The sequence below is a fragment of the Ranitomeya variabilis genome, chromosome 2 (genome assembly GCF_051348905.1).
Source record: "Ranitomeya variabilis isolate aRanVar5 chromosome 2, aRanVar5.hap1, whole genome shotgun sequence".
In the NCBI taxonomy this organism is placed as follows: Eukaryota; Metazoa; Chordata; class Amphibia; order Anura; family Dendrobatidae; genus Ranitomeya; species Ranitomeya variabilis.
Window position 1 is genome coordinate 632103727 of NC_135233.1, and position 22431 is coordinate 632126157.

Below are 22431 nucleotides of genomic sequence, written 5' to 3' on the forward strand. Positions count from 1 at the left end.
GCTTGTTCCTGCTCCTAGACAACTACTAGATAAGTTGGACTCTTGTCCATGTTTGTTTTTGCATTTTTGTTCCAGTTCACAGCTGTAGTTTCGTTACTGTGTCTGGAAAGCTCTTGTGAACAGGAATTGCCACTCTGGTGTTATGAGTTAATGCCAGAGTTTTAAAGTAATTTCTGGATGGTGTTTTGATAGGGTTTTCAGCTGACCATGAAAGTGTCCTTTCTGTCTTCTGCTATGTAGTAAGTGGACCTCAAATTTGCTAAACCTATTTTCATACTACGTTTGTTATTTCATCTTTATTCACCGCCAATACATGTGGGGGGCCTCTGTCTCCTTTCGGGGTATTTCTCTAGAGGTGAGCTAGGACTGATATTTTCCTCTGCTAGCATTATTTAGTCCTCCGGCTGGTGCTGGGCATCTAGAATCAACGTAGGCATGCTACCCGGCCACTGCTAGTTGTGCGTTAGGTTTAGTTCATGGTCAGCTCAGTTCCCATCTTCCAAGAGCTAGTTCCTATATATGCTTATGCTATGTTCTCTTGCCATTGAGATCATGACAGCTCCAGAGAGCAGCATCCACCACGCTCCAGAGTTCAGCACCCCTGCAGCAAGCAGCATTCACCATGCTGCACAGTCCAGCACCACGCACTGCTGCAGAGGCTAAAACAAAGAAACTCAGAAGGACTCCAACTATTGACTTGGTGCCACACCATAAGTCCAGGAGCAAGAAATCTCAGCCAAAAATGCTCCTACCACCTCCACCCTCACCTCCCGATGTGTCTCTGTTGTCTAATATATCACTATCTTACCTTGGTTATTCCCTTTCCAATTTGTCTATCCCTTCCCACAGTTCAACTCCTAATGTGTTCTCTACTCCCAATGTGTCAAGTCCCATCCAGGAGCCAATCCTTCAATTAATTGCCCCTTCCCCTGTAACCCCTTCATCATCAAATGTTACTCAGTCATCACAGCTCAACACCCCAAGGTCCACAATATTTCACCATCATACAGACCCCGAACATAAAACCCATTGTGTGTTTGTTGTTAAATACAATTTTTATTTTGTTTGCACAATCCATTTTCTTTGTCTCTTTATGCGTGTGTACTGTATTGTGAGTCAAGTTGTAATGGGTGTTTACCTGGAGGTGTTTTATTAGCAGTAAAGTCAGCAAACATTTACTTAAAGTGTATTAAACCATACTGTCTTTCCATGCAAGACATCCAATATCCGAAACAAAGTAATCAGCAAACTTGTCTCTCATGTGGGCAACTTCCACTGTAGTCCTCAGAGGGTGATCACGGTAATCCTGCAAAGTGGTACCAACAGGTTCATCAAGTTCTATTTGTAGTCGCTCTTTTTCCAGGATGTAATTGAGCATAACAACACACGCTTTGACCACATCATCAATTGTCTCAGTTTTTAGATTGATTGGTGTTCCCAAAACAGGCCATTTTGATGCAAGCAAACCAAAGGCACACTCCACAGTTCTTCATGCCCTTGTCAGTCGGTAGTTGAAAACCCTTTTAGTGTGATTCAAGTCCCGACTCAAGTAGGGTTTTATGAGGTTGGCACACATTTGAAATGCCTCATCCCCAACCACAACAAACGGCATTGGCGGTCCTTCAATGTTCGGAAGAGGCTGTGGCAGTGGAAAATTAAAATAATTACCATACAAACGTTGTCCCGTGTCAGAGTTTTGAAAGTTTGTGAGTCATTTCCTTGTCCAAATGAGCCAACGTCAACAGCGACAAATCGACACTCAGCATCTGCAATCGCCATGAGAACAATCGAAAAGTATTTTTTGTAATTGAAATACTCGGATCCACTTCAAGCAGGTTTCAGAATCCGAATATGTTTGCTATCCACAGCCCCCACACAGTTAGGAAAATAACAAATATCATTGAATTTTTCTGCATTTTTCAGCCCGAGTTCAGTTGTGGGTTGGGGGAGGAATTCTGCATGCAGAACGTCACATAAAGCACGGCAGGTTTTTCCAACAATTCCAGAAAGGGTGGAGACTCCAATCCAGAATTGGAAATGTAGAGATCTTAATATCTCTCTGGTAGCCAGGATTCTGACAAACAGAAAATGGGGAGAAAAAAAACAGTACATGACTTTTATTACAATAATACAAACGATCTGTTTATTTTTCAAAATAAAGAACTTCAGGGTCACCAACAGATGTTCCTCAGCAGGAATTGCTCTATGTAGTTGTGTGTCCTGCCTTGTGGTGGATCCTCGCACATGTTGCAGCAATTCATCGAAGCTCTGTTCAGACATCCTTGTGTAGTGGAAAAACTTCTCTGGGCTTGCACGCAGCTGAGTGCACAACGAGTGGTAGGCTCCACGGCTCTCTCTGACTTCAACAATGGGGTGTTGCCAGTAGCGATGACGACATCGTCTCCGTCTTGCTCTTCTTCTTTCTTCTTTGCAAGCCACAGCAAAGGCAAAAGCCAATTTCGATTCCAAATCCAGATTACGATAGAAGCTCTCCATGCCAAGATCCATCTTGTAGCTATATACAGCAGCAAAAGATTAGGGTTTCATCTGTGTAGGGTCTATGTATACCGAATCCCCATGAGACACGCCCATTGGGTGTGGCTTTTGTCAAGGAAATTCTCCTGGAACAGCATTTGCCGCATAACAAAATACTTTGAAACTTCGAACGCATGCACTGGAAAAAACGCAAAAACATGCAAAAACACATACTAACACATGCACACGCAGCGTTTTTTTGGCATCATGCATAAGCTGATGCGGATAAAAAACGCTGCGTAACCATGCGTTTGCACGCGTAACCATGCGTTTGCACGCGTTTTGGCATGCGATTGCGTATGCAGATGATACGCTGCACACAGAGCCGCTAATGTGAACTTAGCCTTATACATGATCTGCATTCAGAGTTATTACTGTGTTATCTGTGGTGTTACATAGGACTGCAGGTAACGTCGTCTACATTATCTGTGCTCAGAAAGTTATCACTGGGTTAACTATGATGTTATACTTTTTGGGGGAAGGAGGGGAGTGGTTATGTGTTGAGCCTTGGACCCCTGATCTTTTCTAGCAATGCCCCTGGTATTCACAGATTTTATAGCATGTGTGCTATGTGCAATCACTCAATCAGGAGCTTTGCACTTCTGCCTCCTGAATTGCCCACTTTTCAGTGATCTTTTGAGCGATCAGTTGGGGGCTCAGGCACCTACTGGCCTGCAGAGAATACAATGACGTTGTGCAATAATTTCACGTGTATGAGCTGATTTCTATGTACATAATACAAATGTTTTTCCAAAGGGAGCCAAAAAGTAAGAAAAAAATGTACAATATGAATAATATAGAACACACGACAAATAAAGCAAACTGAGCGTCAGCAGGCGTGGTATACAAGCTTTTTACAATGCTCTGTCAACAAGCTCCACTTCGTTATGACAGCTGCTTTAGTGCTAATCTCCCCTCACAGACACAAGCTTGCACACAGAATAGCTCTCTATTGCAGACTAGCAATCCAGAACAAATGCGGTATGCTGGTTATTCCTGGCAGCTCGAAGTACAAAGCCACCCTTTTAGTCTAGAGGGATCTCGCTGTCTACTCGTGGTAATCAGGGTGGCTTACTTTAACTCACAGTGTCAAGCCAAACCCAATCTGCTGAAAAATGTTGGCCTGGTTTAACAGCTTGCTTCCAAGGAATTTTGGAAAGGAAAGCCTTTTATAATAGCATTAGTTTCACAGGCTAATAACTTCTATCAGTCTGGCTGCAGCTTTTAATATCATGGCATTTACTGGTCACTGATCCATTGCAGGATCTTAAGATGCTGACTAGTCTAACAGGGTCGTGCACACAAGATGCTAAACAATAGTCGTGACTAGTGATGCCAAAAACAAAACTATTAACTGAAAAATCCAAGATGGGATAATTAAGTTTCAGCTACCAGCCAGCTGATTGCACTAATGATTGGATTGATCATGGACTATATAGGACCCAAGCATAACCGCTTTGGAGAAGTTGTCTAGTTGCCCATATCAACTAATCAGAGTTCAGTCATTATTTTCTAGACTGCACTTCATAGTATCTGGATTCTGTTGGTTACTATTGGTACCAAGGTCATTTTTACTTTGATACATAAGTTTGCCCCAAGTTACTACTCTTAGGTTCCAAATATAAATTTATATTTGACTCAATTGACTTAATTGGCTGAGTGAGTATTTTCTGACCATTTCTGGTGCTAACATGGGCCACAAAAGTATAGACCAGCAGAGGCCAGGGCGATGGAATAAGAGCCTCCGGGAATTGGTGACAATGAGTATGACTTTTTATTTTTCTAAGCAGTCTCTGAGCCTTTTTTTTAAAAAAAGGCCTTGAAACCCCATTAAAGTACACAAGCTTTCAAATATTAAATGCCTAACATTTCTCTCTACATTGTAACCCCTCATAATGCAAATGGTTAGAAGGTGATTACACATTCTCTCATAAGAACCCTATAATTTAAGCATTCTGGCAATATAGAATATTTTTTACACTAATAGATTTTACATTTAATACCATTTCACCCCTAAAGGTCCTATCAAAATATAGAACCCCCCCCCAGGAAAAATCTGTTTTATTGTAGATTTTAAATGTATTTCTCAAATAAATATTGTTGGCCCATAATTCCAGATTCCTTAAATAGATGACATACAGAATATTTAGGCTAATATTTGGTGAATACATAATATGTAAATGTGTCTAATAAAAGTGTATTATACTGTATTAATTTTATGAAGTGGTCTCTTTATTTTTGCCAGAGCTGTATATATACAGTTGAAACCAGAAGTTTACATATACTATATACAGTAAAAAGACACATGTGCATGTTTTTCCTAATATCTGACATGAAATCAGAATAACCCTTTCCCGTTTTAGGTCAATTAGGATTACCATAATTATTAATATTTGCAAAATAGCAGAATAATGAGAGAGAGAGAGAGAGAGAGAATGTTTTAAGGAATTTGTATTACTGCAAAGTAACACCACAATATATGTGTACTACGTTTTAGAAATAGAACTTCTATCTAGAGATTTGTTTAGATTAACATATATTTACTTAAAATGATCTACCCCTATTGTAAAGCAAATAGCGTTTGCCTTCTTCTAAATTAACAATGCAGGATTATAGGTTTGATCCTTATTAACTATGGATCTATAAAAATAAACAAGTATTCATTCTCTTAACCCCTGGCCACAGTGAATATAAGTTTACTATATTTAGGACTTTTTTTGTTTTCTGTCACCAGGATTTTGACACCTAATATGAGAGCAGCATAATGTAGAGACAGAGACCCTGATTCCGGCAATGTGTACTTACTGCGCTGCTCCGAGCCACCCATTGCACAGCACTATTCACTGTATTGGCATTCCCAGTACAACAAGTACAACTGTGCAAGGAATAAGCCAAGGAGGCGTCTGCTGGACCCACATGTTGGACTCTCATCTACCTTAAAGTTATGGCAAGTCTGTGCACTATGTTATGACCGGTTTCATTTAAATCTACAATGTTATTTTGTAGGGTATAATTAATATTAATTACATGCTATCTTGTTTTAACAACCTAACCTAAGAGCAGCATCATGTAAGGTTAGAGACACTAATTCTAGCAATATATTACTCACTGGTCGTCTTGCTGTAGTTTTGATTAAATCACTGTTTTATCAGCAAAAGATTATCATTAGTGGACTAGTAAACCTGCTGTCATGTAGTCCTCCATATTCATGAGCTCTGTATAATCACATCCCCACTACTGATTAGCAGCTTTCTGCCTATGCACAGTGTACACAGAGAGATGTCAATCAGTGGTACGGGTGGGGTTATAGGTCTGTAACTGATAAAACAGTGGTTTTACCAAAACTGCGGTAAGCAGCCCAGCATGTGATACATTGATGCACATCTTTTCTCAGATGGTGTAGCAAAAACCTGGCGACAGATTCCATTTAAATGTTAGGCAATTATCCTATCAGTATTGCAGATGCCCCCAAAGATAGTTCCGTCAGTCCAGAAAACGCATCAGCAGCCAACAAGCTGGAATAGTTTTATGCAATGACCCAAAAAAGAAAATGAAGAGAGAAATGTGAGCAGGAATAACGGCTATTTTCAGCTGAGGTTTAGTTCTCAGACATTCTATAAAAAGCTTCTGACTGTAACACTGAACACATGCGGCTCTCAGTTCCATGATGTAATGGACATTCCTGACATAGCACTGATGGGTTTTCTGGCCTCAGAGCACAAGTCTGTCTCGTGTCTATTTTACCCAAAGTACCTGCGATTTACCCCTTCTCATTACAACCCCGTGGACCTTACATTAGTAGCAGCACTGCAGGGCTGCAATAAAAAACATGCAGGCTTGTCCTTTCACATGAAAGCTATAGCAAAGCATAATCTTGCTGTCCTCTTTCTCCACTACCAGTAAAAAATGTTGATGCATATGCCGGTCTAAAATGTCTATTCTCATGCTCTATGGAGGTGTAAGATGCAATAAAATCCAGGTGTATATTTAATATCTACCAGTCTTCTTTAGGTAACCTGGTTTCGAAACACAAGGTGCGTTATCTAGCAATAAATATTCAGATTTTTATGAATATGATTTTACCCTTATCTGGCGGTGCTTCAATACATCCCTGATTTTTATTGTACATGCATGCCTCAGTATTGTGCCTGTTCCTTGCACAAACATACAGGATGAGCGCACGTTTTGGCGGTTTTCTTTTATTCCTGATTTTACATTCTTACATTATGGAGGGCTCCTTGTGATTTGTTAGTTTCATGCCCTATAACTTGGTATACACACCTTTTGAAGGGGCAGCGTATCATCACTAGCATTCTGCCAGTATCAGGGTATGTGTCCACGTTCAGTATTACATCAGGATTAGCTGCAGATTGAACGCTGCGTACAGCCGCAGCGTTCAACCCGCAGCGTCCAGATGTTACAGCATAGTGGATGGGATTGTATGAAATCCCGTCTCCACTATGCGTGCGAATACTCACCCGGCGGCCCTGCGTTTATGGACATGTGGCGTGTCTTTTTAGAACGCAGCATGTCGGAGCATCGCCGCTAGGTAAATCACAGGGCCCTATGTATGAGGTGTGGAGATTCCGGATGTGTTCACTGAACACATCCGGAATCACCGCGCGTACAGAAGGGGACGGCGCTTTGGGTGGAGCGGGTTTTCCACTCCGTCCAAAGCGCCGTGATTACGGACCGTGGACACACACCCGTATAGAAACTAGAACTTCCTTTTCTTCATTAACCAACTTGTATAACACCTGCCCTTGTCTAAGGGCTTGTCAGCTTTGAACTCAACCTCTCTGTTATGCTTGTATACCATTTGACAGACAAAAGAGTAAGAGCAGAAAACCTAAAAAATCCTTCCATGACTTATACTGAAAGCACCTTCGCTGGTGGAACAGATTACACTTGATAAGGAACAGTGGTCAATATTTTGTAGTAATTTGTTCTGGGTCATTTTAAACAAAATGGTTTAAAATATTTCATACATTATAAAATATTAATTTTGAAAGTAAAGTGAGCGTTTAAGGGACCACTGTTTATTAAGGAGCATATTTAAAAATATAACGGTCTCCAAAATTGTGATCTCTTATGTGTTTTTACCATTGTTATTATAATACATGAATAATTTTCAGATCTCAAACTCCGGTTTGCTTTCCATTCCAGACTTTGTCAGCAGCTCTAAATCTGGGCCCAACTGTTGTTCTGAACACTGTGTACAATGCAATTAATTCCATCAGAATATTTTACTCAACAGATTTCTTGGAAGAACATTACTCACAGATTCTAATATGATAACAATATATTTCACACAGGCATCTTTGCCTTGGGAGGAAATGTATGCATTTTGCCATGAGCAAAAAAAGCCCACTCCATCAATAAGCTCCATGTGATTCATGACCTCCAATTTTTCCTTCCTGGGACTCAGCAAAACATGGCTGACATCCTTCGACACTGCCTCCTCTGCTGCACTGTCTTATGGCGCGCTCCACTTTACCCACACTCCTCGCCCCGGCAACAGACATGGTGGAAGAGTTGGTCTTCTTCTTTCTACCAACTGCATCTTCAACCTAATCCCACCTCTCCCCTACCTTATCCCCCTTCTTTTGAAGTCCACTCTCTCAAGTGGCCGTGATACCAACCTTCAGGCCCAGCCACTGCCTTTATTGACCAATTCTTAACCTGGCTTCTTCACTTTCTCTCTGCTGACCATCATCATGGGTGATTTCAACATCCCCACTGACACGGCCAGTCAGCAGCCACCAAACTCCTCCTACTCAGTTGTCTTCCTCAGCCACTCACAAAAACGACATACATTAGACCTTGCCTTCACCCAACTCTGCTTCCTATCTAACCTCACAACCGCCCCCTCTCCCCCTATCTGACGATCATCTACTCACGTTCTCCTCCCATGTCCTCTTCACCTGTCACCCATGTCCAGTAACCCCCGCAGAAACCTCACACATCTAGACACTCACACACTCTCTGACTCTATTCCACTGTAAGGAGGTGGCGGAGACCCTTGTTTGCCCCTCCCCCACACGGGACTTATGTGCATTTACTGTGTATGACAACACTTGTAATATATGCTATACAGTCTTATTGTATTATGCTGTGTTTGCTAAGTTCCCCATGCATGTGATGTCTCTTTTAGTCTGTAATGTATCACTGTTGAACTGTATTGTGTTGCCCTGTACATGATAGAGGCAGGGATAACAAAGGGTTACTTTGTGGGCTGAGACAGCAGCCTCTAGGGAGCAGGAAGTTCCTGCTTTCTGGTCAGAGCCCAGGGCATGTTTGCCCAGGGCAGAAGCTAAGCAACAGCTGGGGCATTGCCAGACCTCAGGAGGGGATAAAATCTGCTGCCCAGTGCCTAAGGACTGCAACACAGGCCCAGAAATTGGTAAGGGCCCCGCTGAAGGGACTTCGAGCATCCAGATTCCAGCGTAAGGACTTCTGCCTCTTTTGGCCGCCATGGCTGTTGTAGGTACGGCCATGGATGGAGCTATGGAGAGAGCAGGAAGCCAGTTTTTGTACATCACTTAACTCTGTTATTAAAAATTGTTCTCCCTGTTGGACTGCAGCGGTGACTGGAATACATTTGTACTGCCTATTTCTGTACAAGGTACCGGGGTGTCTACTGACTGTGGCTTAGATGGCTTGGCTGGGACTACCACCCCGGACCACCTTGTTAGACTACCACTGGCATCCATATCTTCACTCCACAATACAGATACTGCCACTGCTTTCTATGATGTCACTCTCGCATCAACTATTAAAGAAGTTGCCCCTCTCATGCATGGCAGAGTGCAACGAATCAATAGACAACCCTGACATAATAACATCACTAAAAAGCTTTGGCAAGTGTTCAGGGTTGAGGAGCGACATTAGAAGAAAACACATTTGCAAGATAACTTCACCGCTTTCAAACAAGAAACACTCGTATTCAAATCAGTCCTCACCTCTGTTAAGCAGGTCTACTTCACAAACTTTGGATCTTCCTTATTCTACAACCCCAAACAGTTATTCAAAACTTTTAACTCCCTCCTCCGCCCTCCACTGCCCCCTCCTACCTCCCTAATTTCTGCTGAGGACTTTGCAACACAGTTCAAAAATAAGATCGACCAAAGAAGGCAAATATTTATTGTTCGACCATCAATACTCCTTTGTATACCAGATGTGTCACTTCTCCCAGCCAATCCATGAGTCAGAACGGTCATAGAGTGCAAGATCAGAAGCCAGGAGAGTACATCATAAACAGAAGGAAGAGAGAAAAGCTTTGTCAGAATACCAGGAGGATAACAGATCCGAGCAGAAGGGATTAAACAGTCGGATGGTCAGAATGAAGTCCAAGGTCAGGCAGCAAATGATCAAGCATACAGAACTCAAAGCACAGGGAGCACAAACCTCACAGCTGAATGTACGTCTTGCAGAGGTCTGGGAGAAGCAGCTCAGTTAAGTAGCATGGCAATCACCCGGGATAGTGAACACTTGGAGACAGCCGACACCTCCCAGTCACAGATTGGATAGTCAAGCTGTCAGTCAACACACTGATAGAAGGGCATGCCTTTGTACCAGTTTGGATGGCCAAGCTGTCAGCAACTGCATCCCAGACACACCGAGGGGTGGAACCATGACACCAGACCAATGCTCTAACCCCATAACTTCCATCTTCAATATCACTGAAGGAGAGTTTACTTGTTTCCTCTCCAAATCACACCTCACTTCCCTAACCTATCTCTTAAACCTATCATTAACTTCTGGTACCTTCCCATCTGCTTTCAAACATGCCACAATCATGCCTAGCCTCAAAAAGCCATCCCTCAACCAAACCACTATGTGTAGCTATCGCCCTATATCGCTGCTCCCATTCGCTTCCAAACTCCTTGAGCAGCATGTTCACGCTGAAATCTTCTCCCATTTCTCATCTAACTCGCTCTTTGACAATCTACAATCTAGCTTTTGCCCCCACCTAAATTACTAACATGTTAAGTCAAAACCAACAGACAATTCTCTATACTCCTCCTTCTAGACCTGTCCTCTGTCTTCGACACAGTTGACCACTGCCTCCTACTACACATCCTCTCTTCGTATGGCGTCATAGACCTTGCCCTATTCTGGATCTCTTCATACCTTACCAACTGCACATTTAGCGTCTCCCACTCCCACACTACCTCCTCATTCCGCCCTCTCTCTTTTGGAGTCCCTCAAGGCTCTAGGACCCCTACTCTTCCCCATCTATACCCTTTGCCTGGGACAACTCATAAAGTCCCATGGCTTTGAGTGCGATCTGTACACTGATGACACCCAGATCTACCTCTCTGGCCCAGACGTCACCTCTCTGCTGTCCGAAATCCCAGAGTGTCTCAAGCTCTATGTGGACAAATCTGAACTAATTATCTTTCCACCGTCTCACGTATCTTTCCTACTTGATCTGTCTATCTATCACAATAAATTACATTATGCTTTTCCCTGTACTGGAAATTCGCTGCCTTGGAGTAACCCTTGACTCTTCCCTGTCCTTTAAAAAGCAAACCCAAGCTCTTGCCACCTACTGTCATCTCCAGCTTAAAAATATTTCCAGAATCTGTCCTTTCCTCAACCTTCACTCTATTAAAATGCTTGTGCATGCCTTCATCTTCTCCTGCCTTTACTACTGCAACATCCTCCTCTGTGGCCTACCTGCTAACATTCTCGCACCTCTCCAGCCTGTCCTTAACTCTGCTGAACTAGTTAATCTCTTTCGCTACACCTCCACTTCCCCCTTTGCAAATCCCTTCATTGGCTCCCAATTTTCAAGTGTATCCAGTTCAAACTACTAACACTGACCTACAAAGGCATCCATAATCTTTCTCCTCTGTACAACTCTGAACTAATTATTATTATTATTTATTATTATAGCGCCATTTATTCTATGGCGCTTTACATGTGAGGAGGGGTATATAATCCCCAATATTTTCCCTCATGTAATCTCCAATCTTCCCAAGGCCTCCTTCTTTCCTCCACACTTATTCGTTCCTCACCCAATCACCTCCAAGACTTCTCCCGAATATCCCCCATCCTCTGGAATTCTGTGTCTCATCACTTCTGATTATCCACCACATTCATATCCTTCAGCCGGAACCTGAAAACCCATCTCTTCAAGAAGGCTTGTGACCATGCTGCCAGCTCAACAACAATGGAGGTACTGCAACCCCCAACCTACTGTCTCCTTCCCATCCTGTAGATTGTAAGCCGGCAAGGGCAGGGTCCTCTTCCCTTTGTGCCAGTCTATCATTGTTAGTTTATTTACTGTAAGTGATTTCTGTATTTTTTATGTAACCCTTTCTCATGTACAGAAACATGAAACCAATGTTGCTATATAAATATATAATAATAATTCTTCTTTATATAGAGATAGCATCAATATATACGATTAGCATTCACTTAATTTCTCTTTTAAAACGTGGATCAATAGGTTTGTAAAATCAGCTCTTGTGATATACAATATCACTAGAAGTTTATGACTTATCTGTCTGACAGGTGAGTCTACTGTGTGTTTTCGAGCTCAATATTGTGTTAAGGTCATTCTCCATTGCCTAGCACAAATCCTCATGTAATTACAGTAGATTTACCTATATTTCAAATTATGACAAATAATAATTAGAATGCAATGAGTTCACATTATATTGTGAGAAAATTTCTTTCAATGACTAAAACTTGTGTTCTGATTAGTGTTGAGCATTCCGATACCGCAAGTATCGGGTATCGGCCGATATTTGCTGTATCGGAATTCCGATACCGAGATCCGATACTTTTGTGGTATCGGGTATCGGTATCGAAACAACATTAATGTAAAAATGTGTAAAAGAGAGAATTAAAATAAAATATATTGCTATACTCACCTCTCCGACGCAGCCTGCACCTTACCGAGGGAAGCGGCAGCGTTCTTTGTTTAAAATTCGCGCTTTTCTTTCCTTACGTGAGGTCCCGGCTTGTGATTGGTCGCGTGCCGCCCATGTGACCGCAACGCAACCAATCACAGCAAGCCGTGACGTAATTTCAGGTCATTCAGTATTTTAAAATTACGCTCCGGCTTTGTGATTGGTTGCGTCGCAGTCACATGGGCGACGCAACCAATCACAGCAAGCCGTGACGTAATTTCAGGTCCTTAAGGATTTTAAAATTACGTCCCGGCTTTGTGATTGGTTGCGTCGCAGTCACATGGGCGACGCAACCAATCACAAGCCGTGACGTCACGGGAGGCTGGACACGCGCGCATTTTAAAATGCGCGCGTGTCCAGCCTCCCGTGACGTCACGGCTTGTGATTGGTTGCGTCGCGGTCAACCAATCACAAGTCGGGAGGCTGGACACGCGCGCATTTTAAAATGGCTTCCCGGCTTGTGATTGGTTGACAGCGACGCAACCAATCACAAGCCGGGACGTCACGGGAGGCTGGACACGCGCGCATTTTAAAATGCGCACGTGTCCAGCCTCCCGTGACGTCACGGCTTGTGATTGGTTGCGTCGCCCATGTGACTGCGACGCAACCAATCACAAAGCCGGGACGTAATTTTAAAATCCTTAAGGACCTGAAATTACGTCACGGCTTGCTGTGATTGGTTGCGTCGCCCATGTGACTGTGACGCAACCAATCACAAAGCCGGAGCGTAATTTTAAAATACTGAATGACCTGAAATTACGTCACGGCTTGCTGTGATTGGTTGCGTTGCGGTCACATGGGCGGCACGCGACCAATCACAAGCCGGGACTTCACGTAAGGAAAGAAAAGCGCGAATTTTAAGCAAACAACGCTGCCGGTTCCCTCGCTGAGGTTCAGGCTGCGTCGGAGAGGTGAGTATAGCAATATTTTTTAATTCTTTATTTTACACATTAATATGGTTCCCAGGGCCTGAGGGAGAGTTTCCTCTCCTTCAGACCCTGAGAACCATCAGGAATACCGTCCGATACTTGAGTCCCATTGACTTGTATTGGTATCGGGTATCGGTATCGGATTGGATCCGATACTTTGCCGGTATCGGCCGATACTTTCCGATACCGATACTTTCAAGTATCGGACGGTATCGCTCAACACTAGTTCTGATCCATCAAGAGCCTTGTGGTGAAAAATTATGTCAAGCTTTTGGATAAATATTACCATGCATGGGATATAACGCTGTTAAAATTTAATGGGGTGTAACTCTGTAAAGATCAGTAGATTGCTGTTGCTTCTATTGGAGATGGAAGCCACAAAAAAGATGTGAACAAATGCTAAGACGTAAAGAAATTTTGGACAATTTTTGGCACTGCTTAAGGCCCCACACTAGGCAGAATATTTTCAATATCTATATAAGGACATGTCTTAACTTTCTACTCAGCTACTTTTATTACATACAGTACAGACCAAAAGTTTGGACACACCTTCTCATTTAAAGATTTTTCTGTAATTTCATGACTATAAAAACTGTAAATTCACAGTGAAGGCATCAAAACTATGAATTAGCACATGTGGAATTATATACTTAACAAAAAAGTGTGAAACAACTGAAATTATGTCATATATTCTAGGTTCTTCAAAGTAGCCACCTTTTGCTTTGATGACTGCTTTGCACACTCTTGGCATTCTCTTGATGAGCTTCAAAAGGTACTCACCGGGAATGGTGTTCCAACAATCTTGAAGGAGTTCCCAAAGATGCTTAGCACTTGTTGGCCCTTTTGCCTTCACTCTGCGGTCCAGCTCACCAAAAACCAGCTTGATTGGGTTCAGGTCTGGTGACTGTGGAGGCCAGGTCATCTGGCGTAGCACCCCATCACTCTCCTTATTGGTCAAATAGCCCTTACACAGCCTGGAGGTGTGTTTGGGGTCATTGTCCTGTTGAAAAATAAATGATGGTCCAACTAAACGCAAACCGGATGGAATAGCATACCGCTGCAAGATGCTGTGGTAGTCATGCTGGTTCAGTATGCCTTTAATTTTGAATAAATCCCCAAAAGTGTCACCAGCAAAGCACCCCCACACCATCACACCTCCTCCTCCATGCTTCACAGTGGGATCCAGGCATGTAGAGTCCATCCGTTCACCTTTTTCTGCGTCGCACAAAGACACAGTGGTTGGAACCAAAGATCTCAAATTTGGACTCATCAGACCAAAGCACAGATTTCCACTGGTCTAATGTCCATTCCTTGTGTTCTTTAGCCCAAACAAGTCTCTTCTGCTTGTTGCCTGTCCTTAGCAGTGGTTTTCTAGCAGCTATTTTACCATGAAGGCCTGCAGCACAAAGTCTCCTCTTAACAGTTATTGTAGAGATGTGTCTGCTGCTAGAACTCTGTGTGGCATTGACCTGGTCTGTAATCTGAGCTGCTGTTAAGCTGCGATTTCTGAGGCTGGTGACTCGGATAAACTTATCCTCAGAAGTAGAGGTGACTCTTGGTGTTCCTTACCTGGGGCGGTCCTCATGTGAGCCAGTTTCTTTGTAGTGCTTGATGGTCTTTGCCACTGCACTTGGGGACACTTTCAAAGTTTTCCCAATTTTTCGGACTGACTGACCTTCATTTCTTAAAGTAATGATGGCCACTCGTTTTTCTTTACTTAGCTGCTTTTTTCTTGCCATAATACAAATTCTAACAGCCTATTCAGTAGGACTATCAGCTGCGTATCCACCAGACTTCAGCTCAACACAACTGATGGTCCCAACCCCATTTATAAGGCAAGAAATCCCACTTATTAAACCTGACAGGGCACACCTGTGAAGTGAAAACCATTCCCGGTGACTACCTCTTGAAGCTCATCAAGAGAATGCCAAGAGTGTGCAAAGCAGTCATCAAAGCAAAAGGTGGCTACTTTGAAGAACCTAGAATATAAGACATAATTTCAGTTGTTTCACACTTTTTTTTGTTAAGTATATAATTCCACATGTGTTAATTCATAGTTTTGATGCCTTCAGTGTGAATGTACAATTTTCATAGTCATGAAAATACAGAAAAATCTTTAAATGAGAAGGTGTGTCCAAACTTGTGTTTTAGGTAGTTGAAGTCTTACCTCATTGGCGTCAGCTAGTTTAGGTGGAGTCTGCGTCCCAGGAGTTGATTCAAAAACCTAAACATTAGAAAATATCTTACATAAGAGTAATTATAACAGGAAAGCTACAAATAATAAATATATACCCATGTCTAGATAAAATTTGACAAAGCTAATTTTACGAATCTATTTCTATATGGACTTCATGTACCAAAGTAAAACCCCCCACTTTTAGGGCACGTGCCTATATTGCTGATGATATACAGCGCTCAGTGGAGGGCATTCATAATTTAATTTGCAACATTTCCACATTCTACCCTCTGGTGCCAAATTTATGCCATTCAGCACACCATTTTAGTACCTACATAAAAAAACTGTGAGAAAAAGGGATCCATTATACTCTTCCTTAGTAGTTAGATATCTGATGATGCCATTCATTTCACTTCAATACTTTATCCAATATTTATAATTCATGAATGATTCAGTTATCTGCTGATATTGTACTGTATATTACACATTGCCATAAGTCTGTCTCATGTACTTTGTATTCTTTATATTATATTTCATTGACCTAGTTGAACTATGATGCTGCTCATTGCTCATTTGGCGGCATATTACCCCTGTCCATAACTTTTTAAGTGATATTTTTTATTTTTAGATGTAATAAAATTTTACTTTTTAACTTGTGTCGCATGTTCTGTTTGGACAGTTTTCTATATGCTTCTAAATACAAATTATGAACAGATGTATTTAACCTTTTTGGCATCACCCTTTCGAATCTTCCCTTCTTCCAATTACAAACAAGGAAGGTTTATACTAGGCAGATTCCAACCCATAAGGAGCAGGACTAACAATAACCTCATTGCTCATTTAACACCTTTTGCACATTACAATGCAAACTGTATGAGCTGAGCAATCAATAATAATGTTCATTTCTAGTGATGAGCGAGTGTGCCCGGGTGTTATCTGAGTATCTTGGACGTGCTCGAATGTTATGTGCGAGTTCCTGGGGCTGCATGCTTTGCGGCTGTTAGACAGCTGAAACACATACGAGGACTACCTATCAAACAGATAAAAATTAAAAATGGCAAAATTACATTTTTTTTCATCTGTAAGAAAAGATCAAATGTTATATCCCTGCAAAAAAATAAACCCTCACACAGCTATATGGACAGAAAAATGAAAATGTTACAGATCTTGGAAAATGGAGACAATCAAAATTTTTTTTTTTTTTTTAGAAATTTGATTCTTTTTGACCATTAAAATAATTTAAAAAATGGACGAGTTTGATATTGCCGTAATCATACTGATGAGAAAAATCATATTGCTGACTCAGAAACATGTTATTTTAAGACAGAAACATTTTTTATATGCTTTGCAGGGCGGGTGCCCGGGTTTTGTATATGTTTATTCACATTCTTTCTGTATATTGAACAGCAGTCTATACCTACCCGGGCATCCCTGGTTTAGTTGGGGCTATAAGTATTGCTGCTGTCACAACCACACAGAGTGAGAGCTTTCCTATTGTGTTATACTGCATATCCCTAGCCATAGAATCCTACGCTATGTGCTGCGTTTTCCTTTTTTTAATTTTGTAGGACATGGGAGCTCTGCGCACCCCATCTCTTACACTGGCTCAGACCCTGTTTATATGAGGAGATGTGCTGCCAACAAGACTTATTTTTTAGGTTGCATAAAAGATGCAATCAGCCAACAATCAAGCATTTTACTTGTTTGTACAGCTATGAGCAGATATTAAAAGCTTGGGAACCTCCATGGATATTACCCCTTCCCAGGCTATAAACATCTGCCCCCAGCCATCAACTTTCCCTCTGCTGGTTCCAAGCTGGAAAAAAAAAAATCGCAGCTGAACACACAATGATAGAATAACATTGGTCGTAATGCAATCCGATTTTTATTTGGATTGCATTCGTCCGATTTCATTGCATGTGGGAATGAGCCCTTAGAAGAGTTTTTGACATTTTTAGGCCTTTTTCCCCTAACATGATAAGAACAACTAGCTATTTCTTTGTCACAAGGGTTTTTTGCCTCCCACTGCATAAGCAATCAGACTTTTTTATAACGGTAAAGCTGCGGTCTGATTATTTTACCTGAGTTATTGACGGACGTTTGTCTTTCATTCTCTTTGCCAAGGTGTCCAGCCCTTTAAGGGAAGAAAACAAACTCTTCTTGATTTGTATTTTATGTGACAAAGAAAATGTCCGTTTCCGTAAAGCAGACTCATCCCGGGAGCAAATCTGGAAGTAAGAAAATAATAGAACACAATAATATGTAGAGTGTCAAGTTTTACACCGACAACAAGCTATTCAATTGGCCAATGTATAGCTAACAGCCTCCACAGCTTACACACACGCTGGGATTACACACCGAGGATGACCTCACAGGGCTTATTCCACGTGTTGAGAAAAGGCTGACCTGACGTCACCGTCTGTATTCCAGCACAATACAGGACATGCTAAATGGCTGAGTTTAAACCATTTGTTCATTCTGAGCTGTTTAGTTTGTCCTTCATTATAGATGGCAAAATAAGGGTATGTGCAAACGTAAAAAAATTCTGCACCATTTCGGCATCTTTTGGCAGGAAAAACGTGCTTTTTTGGTGCAGATTTTTGCCCACTCATTAGTATTTGTAAAATCTGCAGCAAAAATGCTGAAATAATTGAGACGCCGCAGATTTAAATCTGCAGGTCACAAATAAGCAAAGTGTGCAAGACACTTCAGGATTCTCTTTCACTTTGCTGGCATCAGGATTCCCTCCAGGTTTTGTGACAAATCCGCACTGAAAAAACGCAGCAGAAATGCAACGTGTGCACGCAGTCTTAGGCTATGTTCCCACAATTTGTTTTTGCTACTTTTTTTTTAAACAAATTATAAGCTGCTTTTTACAGTGCCACCAAAAGCTATGAGATTTCAGAAATCTCATGCACACGCATGTTTGTTTTTTCAAGACTGAATTGGAAAAGTGCAGCTTTACCGAAAAATGCAGCATGTCATTTCTTTCAGCATTTTTTTCACCCATAGAAAGCAAAGAGTAAGTGTAAAAAAGCTGCGAAAACACAGCAAAAAAGTTGCCATCAGTTTTTGCAGTGTTTTACTGAAAAAAGCAGGTACAGTAGGATGTGAAATGAATTTAGTTTTGTGATTTTCCCAGGTTTAAACCATAATGTATTGGTGCCTTCACTTGAACCTGGATGTTAGGATTAGTACAGTTAAATTAGTGATGGAAGTAATCAATGCCTGACCAATGTGTGAAATTGAACAATACCTGACCAACCAATGCGTAAAAGTGTCCAATGTCCGACAAAGTCAATGTACTACATTGTAATTTGGTATTTTTTCTTACTCATATGAATTTATTTGCTCAGAATGGTCACTATTTTTTCAGACATAAAAATCTTTTTCCACTAAATATTTTGATCAAATTTCCCTTTTTTTCAAAATGGTCTTATGGTTTCAGATACGTATTACATTGGTGACCTAACACCTTGCATTGTTCATGCTTCTGTAGTGGAAGCGAAGCCTGAACTGTGAGATACTGAAAAATGTGGCAAGAAAAGCATCAAAAACTCCAGCAAAACCTGATTTTTGTATGCAGCTTTTTTAACTGCCAAGAGATCAGGTTTCGGCTTCAGACCCTGTCACATGAAAATCTGTATCTTTACATGAGTTTGTCCGGTGCCTGGAGACATCATAGCCATGATGGGCATGTAAACTACAGATATGTCCTATCTACATTGTCACACCTTAGATTGCTAACTAACTATACAACATATTAACTATGAGTCATTGTGACTAGTAATACAGACATTAAGACGGTGAACAGGCAATTGGTAGACTTCTTTGTATTGGTATGACTATGGCGACATACAGTGGCTACAACATGACTGATAATGGAGAGCTCCATTCTGCCTTTTGCGCTTTTAAATACATTTCCTACCTTTCATAATCATAGTGTGTATAGTCCCTTTATAAGTGAACAGACATCAACTTACCAATGCATGGAATGAGGAGACTGAAAATATACCAAGCCTTCCCAGTGCCAGTTTTGATGGTCTTCCAGCAGCTGCTAGCAAACTTTTAGGGTTTGGCAGCTCCCCTCCTTGCAGGCTGGACAAATAGCAACGCATACGAAAGAGATCCATATTAAACTTTTCCAAGTTCTGTTCCCATTGTTGAATCTGCATCAAGAAATTAAAGTTAGTAAAGTTAGGTGCTCATATATTTCTAAACTTGGTGTCAAGCCACATGACATGTTTCATGTATATCAGGAGACTAGACTGTCAGTGATTACATGTCTCACACTGGTATTGCCCCTTTGATTTAAAATAAACTCTGGAGAAATACTCTCTGGGACAGAGGTGTCAAACTGCATTCCTCGAGGGCCGCCAACAGGTCATGTTTTCAGGATTTCCTTGTATTGCACAGGTGATAATTTAATCACCTGCACAGAATGATTCCAGAACCCTGTGGAATGCTAAGGAAATCCTGAAAACATGACCTGTTGGCGGCCCTCGAGGAATGCAGTTTGACACCTCTGCTCTGGGAGGTCTATGTTCAGCCCACAGAACTTAACAATTAACTTCTATATTAAGAAAACTTTGAATTTAATCCGGAATAAGACTTCGGATCAAAGATATCCAGATATACTTTTATTCCACGTTCTATGACCTATATACCCATATAGACGGCTTAGAAGGGGTGATAATACTGACAGATTCTCTTTAACGTCCAAATGACACCCTTGCTTATATATTAACTTTTTTTTTTTAAATTACAAGTTTATTTACAGATTTCTATGTTAAGAATTGCAATACACCCTTACAAATCAAATGCAATATGAATGGGCTGCATGGGATAATTTGTTTTTTCTTTTTGGGCATTCATAGAGTTGAATAGGTGAGTTTCATCCAAAATGCAAAAGAATAGTCCATGCTTAGATTTTTTTTCTCATATATATATACTCAGTCTGCATGAAAAATCTGTCATCTGAACAGCCCCATTGGTCAGTGTGCTTTCCGTGTGGTATCCAGTTTTAATAATACGCTTATCTGCATTAGCTGTTACTGAAGGAAAAATTATCAGATGCTAAGTAGCACAGTTGGCAATGGGTGTTTCACCAGTGGAAGGCAATGTAATGCCCTATGTTCAGGGAAGCCTATTTAAAGAAATACTGTGAAAAAAACAAATCCACTACTTTATGCCTACTACCTGAGAATGAAGCATATGCCTCACTGGAAGTATCCATATTCCAGCTGAGACACAGACCATGACCAAAGTCGTAGATTGGCTAAAATATTGATCTCAATTGTCAGCTGTGTTTTTGGACAATTCACAGCTAAGATCAACCCCAACTACCATTAATCTGATTGCCAACGCATCAGGGCAATCATGAAGAGCAAAAGTGAGGAGCCAGAATTGGAGCATCTGTTGTTATGCTCCAATTTTGGGGTGGCTATGGGCTGGCATTTTTAGGCTGGGGAGGGCATAATAACCATGGATCTTCCCAGCCTGATAATATCAGCTCTCAGCTGTCTTCTTTACCTTAGCTGGTTACCAAAAATGGGAGAGACCCCAAGTCATTTTTTTATTTATTTTTTAGGTTAATCAATGTACAGTAAGCTACATAAACTAGTCACTGTGGCATTGTGAACATCCCAAAAAAGTATGGAGCCAATTATGGCATACATTTTGCTACCAATCCTGAGGAAAAGATCACTGCGTGTCTTGATAAATCAGAACAGGCTGAAAGTTCTTATCCACACTTCAAGATAATTGTCTCTAAGTTGTTTGATGAACCAAAGAAAGGAGACAACTTGCTGGATCTTGTCCTGACAGATAGACCAGATGCAATATCAGATCTAGAGGTCCGTGAATGCTTGGGCAGCAGCAACCACAATATAGTAAGTTTCAAAGTAATAAAACATTACAAAGGGAAATACAAAAATACAAAAACCTGGAACTTTAGGAAAGCGCTAAAAATCCCTAAATTAAGGGAAGAGCTTAGCACTGTAGACTGCAATCATATCCTGGTAACTGAGGATAGCAAAAAAAAAATGGGGAGTGTTTAACTTCTTCCGGACTGCCCTTAGACTACAAACGTCCAGGCGGTCCATTGTTATCTTTGCACTGACATTATAAAATGTCAATGCAGTCTAATCAGTGTTCAGATGAGATGAGGAGATCTGGGGAGGGAAGCTGCTGCCAGATACAGAAGCACTTCCCTGAGAGAAGACAAATGTGATTTATTACTATGTTTATGGCCTCTACCTCTTTAAACACAATGCTGAGCTAGAGCAGGGTATACAGATTAGGAAGCCCTTTTCCTGAGTCATCTGAAGGATGAAATATCCTTGTAGGTGGGGCTAATATACCAGCTCCAGTTACAAGGGAAATCATAGAAAAAAAACCTGCCTTGATGTATTAAAATTGCCCCCCCCCCCAGACACATATACCCTTCACCCTACTTCTTTTAAGACTATATGAGAGATACAGTGTTTAAAGTACATACAAAAATCTAATAAAAAATAGTAAAAGTAAAACCAGAAAAAAAGCACACATGTCCAAAATATAAAAATAATCTCTATGGAAAGGAAAACAAACTGTAAATTATTTAAAGCTGTACTTTATTACAGTGATGAATAATAGGGGTGGAGCCGCATATTCATCACTGTAATGAGCGGTACCACGTGACCGCTCATACAGTAAGAAGCTGCGGCACTGAGAGGAAGCATCGAGGGAGCTGGGTGAGTATTTTATTTCCAGCGGGCGGGCGCACAGGGGGTGGGAGAGGGATGGTGACAAGGATCTTTATTTTAAAGAAAAAAAAAAAAACAATGATTTTTCATTCCTTCTCTCCAGCGAACGCTGGTGGGAAGAA

General features: G+C 41.3%; 1 protein-coding gene across 6 annotated transcripts in view; it reads right to left on the reverse strand.

The window, feature by feature from the left end:
* The window catches only part of TIAM2 (TIAM Rac1 associated GEF 2), a 643262-nt gene that overhangs the window by 231305 nt on the left and 389526 nt on the right, over positions 1-22431 (reverse strand). For all 6 annotated transcript variants that reach the window (XM_077289067.1, XM_077289068.1, XM_077289064.1 and 3 more), the window contains 3 exons: positions 19547-19732; positions 17645-17791; positions 15555-15611 (listed from right to left, as the gene is read on the reverse strand). In XM_077289067.1, the coding sequence (XP_077145182.1) occupies positions 15555-15611; positions 17645-17791; positions 19547-19732 (390 nt within the window). The remainder of the gene's footprint in view (positions 1-15554; positions 15612-17644; positions 17792-19546; positions 19733-22431) is intronic.